Source organism: Coptis chinensis, chromosome 3 (genome assembly GCF_015680905.1).
Source record: "Coptis chinensis isolate HL-2020 chromosome 3, ASM1568090v1, whole genome shotgun sequence".
Lineage (NCBI taxonomy): Eukaryota > Viridiplantae > Streptophyta > Magnoliopsida > Ranunculales > Ranunculaceae > Coptis > Coptis chinensis.
In genome coordinates, this window is record NC_141458.1 from 28503651 (window position 1) to 28513743 (window position 10093).

The 10093-nt window shown below is 36.7% G+C and overlaps 2 protein-coding genes and 1 long non-coding RNA gene across 3 annotated transcripts; 1 reads left to right on the top strand and 2 right to left on the bottom strand.

The window, feature by feature from the left end:
- Positions 1 to 2606: 2606 nt before the first annotated feature.
- Positions 2607 to 3459, bottom strand: LOC147509004 (uncharacterized). The gene is made up of 2 exons (XR_015218313.1): positions 3220 to 3459; positions 2607 to 2866 (listed from the first exon to the last, which is right to left on the bottom strand). It is a non-coding gene; the product is annotated as an uncharacterized LOC147509004 (long non-coding RNA).
- A 45-nt stretch (positions 3460 to 3504) lies between these two features.
- LOC147509005 (ribosomal RNA processing-like protein) lies at positions 3505 to 5518 on the top strand. The gene has a single exon (XM_086601330.1). The coding sequence runs from the start codon at positions 3615 to 3617 to the stop codon at positions 5295 to 5297; it is 1683 nt and encodes a 560-aa protein (XP_086457456.1). The 5' UTR covers positions 3505 to 3614; the 3' UTR covers positions 5298 to 5518.
- A 2640-nt stretch (positions 5519 to 8158) lies between these two features.
- On the bottom strand, positions 8159 to 9689 carry LOC147509006 (putative xyloglucan endotransglucosylase/hydrolase protein 23). Its single transcript, XM_086601331.1, has 3 exons — positions 9405 to 9689; positions 8982 to 9175; positions 8159 to 8691 (listed from the first exon to the last, which is right to left on the bottom strand). Exons 1-3 carry the CDS (start codon positions 9687 to 9689, stop codon positions 8304 to 8306), a joined length of 867 nt encoding a protein of 288 aa, XP_086457457.1. The 3' UTR covers positions 8159 to 8303.
- Between the last annotated feature and the right edge of the window lie 404 nt (positions 9690 to 10093).

Below are 10093 nucleotides of genomic sequence, written 5' to 3' on the forward strand. Positions count from 1 at the left end.
ACTACGCAATCGATACTTGATCCCAAGCAATATCTTTAGGTACGTAGGCAATTTCAAAACCGAAGTCCAGTCTCAACTCTCCCCAACAAACATCTCCTTCGCCATCTCATCCGAACAAGATCACTTCCGACCCAATTGGTGTGTTTTGGCAAATCTTGTCGAAACACTAACATCAAAGAATAATTAACAGAAAATTGAAAACTAGATGCAAACTAATTAACCTCAAAACATATATAGTTGTATTATATGTCGTGGGAATGTCTCGACAAGTATAGTTTTGCATTTAAAATTGTGTTTATAGTTTTTTATATTATTGGGATTGCATTGCTATTCAAGTAGCTTCAATATGATCTTCACCTCATTGGTCGATCATTTTCACAAAACCTCTATTATTAAACAACAACAAAAATTGAAGAGTTTTATAAAGGGTCTTTCTTTTTATGGACAATGAGATTTTCACGTTATAAGAAATTTTGATGAGTAATCAATATAATATTTATATCTCACAGCTTTAATTTGCATAGTTGCCAATATTTTTTCAGATTAACTTAGTATAACGGCACCCGTTCATTGGACAAGTTCAAAAGCTAGTTTCCTTAACAGATAAAAAAAAAAACTAGGAGAAAGGTTTGTAAACGAATGAAAAAAAAAAAAACAATGAGAAGGATAAGCAATGATTTTGCATGTTATATTATTAGAAGCAACACCCATAATCTCTAACTGCACACCTTCCTTCCAAAAGATAGCCAGTCGGCCTTTCTTCTCAACCACTGAAACAATACATTTACTATCGGGCTTAATTCTTTTGCGAACAAACTCCACCTTTTTTTTCTTGTATCATAGTTTCCGACAAGCAATTTATATTCGGTTGACTTACTTTTTTTTTGGTAAAGTTCGGTTGACTTACTCGAATTAGGTCTGTTAGAGATTGAAATGCCGAGTGGAACCCATACCTCGGCAATTCCATGCTGTTATCATGGATATTGAGGAACTATAGGCTACGTTTGTTTTAGAGAAAACTAATGGAAAAGAAAAGAAAAATATGAGGTGGTCTAGGGATGTCCATCTTGCCCGAAACCCGAAATCCGCCCAAAACCCGAACAAAATACCCGTATCGAACCCTCTCCGAACCTGAACCCAAATCGAAATACATAGGGTAGGGTTTGGTCACACTCTCAAAACCCAGACCAACCCGATAATTTAGCCCTAAACCCGTTAAAAGGGCTAAAAAACCCGAAACCGAATCTAGACCGAAATTGAACCCCAAATCTGGTTTCAATTGCATACTACTAATCTCATATAAAAAAAATGAGTTAGATAAATATTTGGATTATGATCTCATTCATGTTTACAATGATGAGTTATTTAATATATTGGATTATGAAAATATTTATGTCGGGATTTTCAATTTTTTCAGTAATTGCACGTGATCATGTGTCTATAGTTCATTCTGAGTCTATCTATTTTTAAATCGTATCAAATAATTATGTCCGAGTATAAGTAATAATTACTTCCAAATTCATTAGAAGTTTTATTTTGTTTGATGGATTGGTGGATAGCCAAAGAAAGAATAAAATGTAGATATATATTTCAAATAAAGTTTTTTATTGTCTTCTTTCTTCATTTATACCGGGCTTTATCCTACCCGAAACCCGAACCCGAACCCGATGGGTACTCGAAATATATGATTAGGGTAGGGTTTAGTCACACTTCTCAACAAAATACCCGACTCCGAACCCAACCAGCTGAAAACCGGTCCGGGTAACCCAATACCAGTTCAAAACCCGAAAAGTCGGGTTCAGGCCGGGTCGGTACCCGTTTGGACATTCCTAAGGTGGTTCACCTTTTCTATAAGTTTGGTGTGTTTGTTTGCTATAGAAAAGAATATAAATTTTCTCTTGTAGAAACAAAACTATGGAATGGAAAGACTTTTTGATTTTGAGAGTCAACCCACGGATTTGAGAGGAAAGGAAAAGGAAAATGGTTGTTTTCTTTTCTTTTTTTTAGTTTTCGAATAACAAACATGAAATGGAAAATTAAATAGGAAAGAGAAAAAGAAAAATACGAATAAACACATTTCATTTTATTTTATTTAGTATTTACATAACAAACATGGTTTATTCCATCAGTTGGTTTTCCTTTCTTTTCTCCATTTTACCAAATATATAATACCAAAATTTAGTTTCCATTCCATTCTATTCTAAAGTGACCATTCTATATCTTTCCTTTTCTTTCCTTAGCTAAGTGAGTAAACAAACTCACCCATAGCTAAAAACTACTCTGCGTACTCGGGTTTTGAGGGTCTTATTTTCAAAACCAGAACTAAGGCAATACAGCAGCCACAAACTCCAATTTAGAATCCTGGATATTCAAATCCCGTAATACAAAACCCATAATAATAGGATGATCTGTACGTGCACCGACTACAATGAAATGATATGGAATTTAATATGGTAAAAGCTGATCTTTACCCAAAACTCACACAAGAAACACCACTTTAATCGCCCACAGAGAACACGCACAAAGTCACAAACTATTTCAAACTGCTATACGTGAGTCCCCAACTGACAAGCTATATCAATCATCTTTAGCATAAATGGAACAAATAAATTAAATGCACTCTTTATTAATTTCTATGTCCAAAGGCCAAAGATATGAGAGAGTACAAAAAATTACAATCAACAATCACCGCCATGCTGGCAAATGCAGGAGTTAGAAAGACAATGCCCATGACCATCAGGGTGTTTGTCTCTGCACTGAATGTTACAAATACTGTCACTGAAACATGGACCCCAACTATCAACACAAAGTCCTCCTTGTACCACCAATTTTTCCGTCTCAGCTACCAGAGGAGTCAAGTTTCTTGCTGTGATGATCAGGAAAAAAAAACAATTATCAGATGGTTGTTGTGTGAAATATAAATAATATGGGGTTGATTTTGGGGGAAATGGAATTAATTATCACGTTGTATTGTTCAAGTTTGTCGAATTTAATAAATAAATTTTGCTTTCTACAAATTGCAATCAATTCAATGAAAAATTTCGAACAAACGAACATTATTATTTTTTTGATGATATCAAATCTCGATAGATAAACAAAACGTTGAAATTTCATAGCTATCAAAAAATGTGTTACAAACTTACAAAATAATAAAAAAATGATTGTGAGCAAGTCAGTTTTTAGAAAACAAAAGAGGTGGTTCAAGAGAGATGAGAAAACCTGAAACAAATGCAATAAGAAAAAGAAGGAAACAAAATGTTGGGAACACTTTCACCATCTTCACTACCAATTTCAAGATGAAAAAAACTCTTTGTTTTCGTTTATATTTATAATCTTACTGTGGACCTAGTAAAAAAATATGATGCATGTCAAGATTCTGTAAACATAAATTTTCTTCTTTTGTATTTTGCCTTAACCTTTGACAGCTTGTGAAAATCATTTCTATATTCGATTACATAATACATAACTTCACACCTGATTATATATCGTATTGGGCCTTGCACAAGCCCAGCCCATTTAAACCCATAAACTCACTGAGTCCTCAAAAGATTAAAAAAAAAAAAAAAAAAAAAACTAGGGTTAGGGTTTTGCCTGATCACAAAAAAGAAAAAAAAATGGAATCATCATTAATAATAAAACAGTTAGCTTCATGCAACAAAAAAACACGAGACAAAGCAACCCACCTCCTGAAAACATGGTTACCAACACACCCACAAATAACCAACGAAGAAATGAGAAAAATCTGGAAAGGTTTATTTTACACACTATGGCATTCTGATAAATCACAAGTCCAGCTTGAACTGATCAATTTACTAGCTGGACTTATTGTAAGTCTTGATATTTCACTTTCTGTTGAATATTTTGATGTTTTTTTACTTACTATTAGACGTGAATGGAGTGGTATTGATTATTTGAGGCTGGACAAGTTTTACTGTTTGATTAGAAAGTTTTTGAGTAATTTGTTTGTTTTGATGAGGGATAATAAGTGGGGGGTTGAGATTGTTAGGGAGTTTATGCTAATTTTGGAAGAAAAGACGTTTTTGAGTTGTGATAAGTTTCCTGCACAAGGGGTGAATTATCATTTGGTTGGTGTGTTTTTGGAGGAGTTGAAACCGTTTTTGCCTGTGAATGGGGAGGTTATTGAGGTTTTGTTGAAGCCGTTTGTGACCGTTTTGGGGAGGAGTTTGGATAAGGTTTTGTTGAGTAAGATTAAGGGTTGTGTGTTTGGGGTTTTACTGGAAAATGGGGAGAAGCTATTGGAGAGGAAGAGAAAGGGGGAGGAGGGTGTGGAAGGTGGGGGTGTTGATGAGGTGGAGTTGTTTGGGTCTATTGCGTCGATGTTGGGTTTTTCGAAGAAGTTTTTTGAGTTGGGGTCATCGGAGGAGTGTGTTCAAGGGAATAGGAAGGTTTTGTTTGGTTTGCATGAGGAGTTTGGTAAGTTGGAGAAGGATTTGGCTTGTTCTGGGATTGAGATTAAGGTTCCGGAAGTGAGAAATGAGGAGGTTTCTGAGTTGGTTCCAGTTACTCAGGTTGACGTTAGTATGGATGAAGTTTCAGAGCAACAGGTGGAGGTGGGAGACAAAGTTTCTATTGGATCAACAAGTAAGCTGTCTAAGAAGATGAAGAAGTTGAAAAAATCATCTGGTGGAAGTGTAACTAAAAAATCTAAGAAATCTAAGAAGAAGAGGGATATGGCGTCAAGTTCTGATCATTCAGAAGTTAAAGATGGAAGTGAGAATGGAAATATGTTGAATGGAGAGAATTCAACAGATGATGGGGGTTTGATCACACTTAATGCAGCTGTGATCTCAAATCTACAGATGCAGTTTGAGAAGGTTGCCGCTGAAGTTGGCATGGATACTGATGACTCATTTGCTTTTGACTTACCTGAAACTCCACTTGTTGCCTCTGTGCCAAAGAAGAGGAAGAGAGCAAAGAGTATTGGTGGTCAGGTTTCTGTTTGTGATGATCTTATTGGTCAAGATGTCAATGGAGGCAGTGCATTTGGAAAGACTGCTGAGAAGAGTGGCAAGAAGGTCAAGTTTGCTATGAAGGACAATTTGGTATGGAAGCCTCAAAGTCCTTTGCCTCCCCAAAGTTTGAGATTACCACCATCTGCTACTCCTAGAGGAAGTGCTCTTAAGAAAGGCGTACCTGCCGGTCCTGTTATAGAGACTCCTACCATGGTGAAAAAGGTGAAGCGGAGGGCTACTTCTCTCAAGAAGGCACGGAAAAGTCTGAAGAGTGTTTCTCCATCCGTCAAGCGCCTGAGAAAGCGCCGTGCTCTTTCTGCTTAAAGAAGTATGGATGCTGCTTTACATACTTGCTTTACATAATTTGGATTGTTTGCTCTTGTATCGTAATTCTTGGTTAAATTTTTTACACAGAATGGGGATGAGTTTTTCCTTATTTTATTTATTTGGGGAAAGCTTTTGTATGATGGGTGTTATCTGAAGAATCTTTTCATTCATTCAGCATACAGTTTACTGAGTTAGTTATTGTTTCCAATTCTGTTTTCTATAGCCAGTGTCTTTATGCTCATCTTGTAGCTTAGAAATGCATTTCAATAATACCAGATTTGATTGATTTTTCGGGGGAATGTCTGTTTCCTTGAAAGAAGGCATTGCTTTCACTTCTTTATTTTTGACATTTGATTGCACTACAAAGGAATATCTTCTTCACATATAGTTAAGTCAAACATGATCTACTATGCTAAACTGCTAGTTGTGTAAAGTTTGAAATGATCTAGTTACTTTTGAAATTCAGTTGCGTGGGTTCTTTAGCATACGTGATACTTTGGTAGCGCTAGTTTTATAGTGCTTCAGTTGTTATTTAGTTTTTTGAGTTGACGTACTATGAAATGCGTATCTTTAGAACATCTGAAGACTTGCTACTGCTAAATTTGTAATTTAGCTTATATAGTCATTACAGAGAAGTGGACATACATCTCTGTACATATTTTGGTTTTCTTAATGTAAATAAAGAGATGGTTAAGCAGAGTTCGCAGTGGAAGTGTTTGTGATTCCTTGCAAACTCACCAAGAAAAGGATAATAGTACTTTCCAAAGGTACCATTGTAGATTTGTAGTTCCTCTATTTTGTTCTAATTGCCAGTGAAGTAATCATTGTGAAAATAATAATAGAATGATCTTATGACATAACAGATTATTCTGTACTTTTCTAATGCAGATATGAGGCATTAAGTTGGTGTCTATTTGGGGGTAATATTTCCCCTTAGTTCCCTGTTGTGGTTTGGGTACTTGGGGATTTTTGACATTGTTTTTGAATGTCTTCTATTGTGGAATATCTATTTATATGGTAATGTGTGAAAGTTGCTAAAGACAGGTAATTTAGCATAGCATTTGATTTATCCGTTTTCAAAAGAGAAAATAGAAGTTTAGGGTGTTTATTTTTTTATTTTAGGGGAAGGTGGCAGGTGAAGTGAAATGTATCAACTCTCATTGATTTGGAGAAGGATCATTTGGCTTGTTTGGTTACTAAAAGTGTATTTCCAATATATTTTCTTAGAAAATAGAAACGATAAATCAAATTGGCAACCTCACATTTTTTCGGTTGTCAGTAACGTGTTTACTTAGATGTGAGTTGGGAGAGGCTCGAGGTTGACAACCTCGTGGTCGCAATGGGAGGAGGTGCTTTGAGGGAGTATGCAAGTTTGTTAGACCATTCTGTAACAGTGTTTTACTGCATCCTTTATTCCTACAGAGGTGTTTGGCACACCATTATACATGGCGTTTGACCATCCAACAAATAGGGAATTAAAAGTTTAGTGGGGGAGATATGATGTAACTGCTGGCCTCAACACACAGGCACGTAGTGTGTCCATGCAGCGCACACAATTATACATGGCGTTTGACCATCCAACAAATAGGGAATTAAAAGTTTAAAAGGCAAGCTTAGGCCACTACAACCCGCAGGCAATAGTGTTTGGTGTGCCAGTTTAGTTGGTGCGTGGCTATTCCTGAAGTTCCTTTAGCTTATATGTGGATATACACTGTTCTATAGAGGAATTGGTGCGTGGTTATTCCTGAATTTTCTTTAGCTTATCTGCAGATATACATTGTTCTATAGAGGAATAATTAGATGGAGCTATGTTGATGGTGTAATAGCAGTCCGATTGGAAGATGAGTATTTTGAAATATGTTTGAATGCCTAATGAATGGAGATGGGCTTAGCCAGATCTTATTCTGTTATGTAGCTTCTTCCATATGAGGTGTTTTGCTTATACGGATGACATACCCAACTGGGTGGATTGTTTTGCAGTCTGGGTAAGCATGCCGTGTATTAGAGGGTGGCAGCCTGACAAGGCAGTAGACTTCAGGGGCATTTCTTTTTCTGTATCTATTTAGGTAGAACTCCTTTTAAGAACAAAACGAAACCATGCTGGTTGACATTTCTGAAAGGATGAGAATAAAAGCAGACAGACCCTGGATTTTTCAATTTTTCCTCCTTTTATCAATTGATGTCAGCCTTCTGGGATTCAACAACCTTGTGTTAATACTGGGCTGAATTGAATAGTAATGGTAATTGATTTGTAGCAACACCTTGTCATGGAAGTACCTTGTTGAAAATTTATCACCTCATCGGTGTAAAACCACTGCCACTCTGTTCCCATTGTCATTTTATATATTTCGAACTGAAAGTTATGGGCTCAACAACCCTAAGATATATTCGGAGTTATTCTAATGTGCTCACGAGTTTCACTCGACTTCCTCAAGTAATTGTCGCTGTGTTTCTAATTTTAAGAGCGGGCATGCACTCATGAGGCGTAGCTGCAGTAGCACATTTGATCATCCCATATCTTTTAGTCTATGGACTTAAGGTTTCTGAATGGAACATTCCCTGTGACTTCATCTCATGACCTATGTATGTTTGTTATTGATGGTACATCTTACTCTTACTCAAACCATTAGTAGACGGACTGACATCAAACGGAAAACCCTACTCTTTAGAAGGAAATGAAAAATATGCCTAAGTTTTGATTGACTGTGTAGGGCAAATGTAAGGATTTATAAAAGAAGATGGAAGATTTCGCATAATAGCCTGAATTCGCTTTGCCTCTTACCCAGTCTAAATTTTTTTATTTTTTGTTTTTTGGTTTTCAAGTTTCCATCTGTTGTTGTTTAGTAGTGAACACAATGTTTATAGGGATACATTTTATTTTCCTGACACTTCCTGTGAAGTGCAACGAACAAAACCAATGCTTTTACGATTAAATAACTAATCTTCACAGCCATATAGGATCTTAGATAATTGAAGAACTAATCATCACAGCCATATAGGATCTTAGATGTTGACCGAGCATTCACGAGGAAGACCTTGAGGAAACCGTTTTGTATCAGTGCAGTAGTTGTAGATCATGTAATTTTTCTGAACCGATTTAATGCTTTCCTGGCTTGTTGAGTCCAGACCTTGGGTTAGCCAGGTATCATTGCTGTTGGAAGTACAAGAAGAACCACCAGATGACCAAATACAAGCTTGGGCTTTGAAATTTGCATAGGAGGCAGTGAATGGTGCCTTGCTCCAATCCGTCTTGACAAGGCCACCTCTCGTGGCCCAATCATCGGCGTTCCATAGACTCGAATAAATCTTCATTGGTTGATTCTTTGGAAAAGGAACGCCAATGGATTCCGAGTTCTTGAACTGTCTAATGGGAGTGCCGTCAACAAAGAAGCTGATAGAAAGACGGAAGTGTCAGTATATTCTGTGGAAAATCCAAAAAGGATAATTTGTGCTCATCATAGTCGTTTGGTTTAAGCTTTTTCTTTTGATGAGCTTTAGGTGTAGTCTCTTTTTTTCGATAATAACTTTAGGTGTCGTCGAACAATGTCATTATGTGTAGTCCAAGTGTCCAACTGTGTGTAAAATACTGTATTTGGTATTTTACCGTGCCAGTCTTTATGTATGGGCCTCTGATGCCCGATATGAAAATTCTCAATCAAGCGGCCAGTGGAGGGAACTTACATGATGCTAAGAGGATTCCATAAGACGGAATACGTGTGGAAGTCCTTCGTAGGATCGAACCATAGATAAAACTGTTGCTCCTTGCTGCCTTTCCCTTGTGCAAACACATTTGTATGTAAAATGTAAGGGTCACCAGTAAGATTGCCTAGAAACTCGAAGTCGATTTCGTCGTGAGTTGGCCCTTGCGACGATAGCTGCAACACCATAGAAACATGTTTATTTATTTATTTATTCCAATTTTTTTTTATAGTGAATTTATTTATTCCAATTAATTACAATAGAAACAGTATTTTAATGCTGGAAACTTGCTCACTTAATAAATTTGAAATGCAACTATTTCTGTAATGCCATATGTTTCATTGTATGCTACTAATGATACTATAACATATTTGTGAAGATAATGTCTGAGATAGATAAACGTACATAGTAGGCAGTGACAGTGCCTGCTGAGTTACCAGGGACAAGCTTGAGTTGCATATCTATCTTTCCGAACATGTATTCATTCCTAGACTGAAAACCAGAACCGGACGTCTTGTCTAGTGACAGTGTTAAAAGATTTCCGTTATTGAGCATCTTAGCGCGTCCGTCACCCCATGTTATCTCCAAATCTTGGTTGAGATTAGCAGCACAGGAAGCTATGAAAGAGCATGCCAACATAAAAATGACGAACATCAATGTTTCAGCTCTACAAGAAGTATTACAAGTCATGATGTAACAAATGAAAGATTGAATGAAGAAATGAGACACTAAGGATTGTTTTGAAGACTTGAAGGTGGTGAGGGTCTATCTGCCTACAAGGGTTTATATACGTGCAAAAGAGGGCTATGTGTATAAGAAACTAAGAATAAGCCAAGTAGGTAGGAAATGTATGTGGAGGTTTTAAGGTGGCTTAGTTGAGTATTTGACTGGGTTTTAGCATGGGTACTAAGTGATGGACAGCTAGGCTGTGAGGTGAGACGTTGTTTTGGGTTCTTTGGAGTTTGGACTGATTTTGAAACTCACGCGTTTGTGAAGTAGATTATGGTAATGGTTGGTGGTCCTTGAGATGCACAGCTGTTTACGTTGCCATGCTATTGATTGTATCTGACTTTTATATGAAACCAACTCTTTAT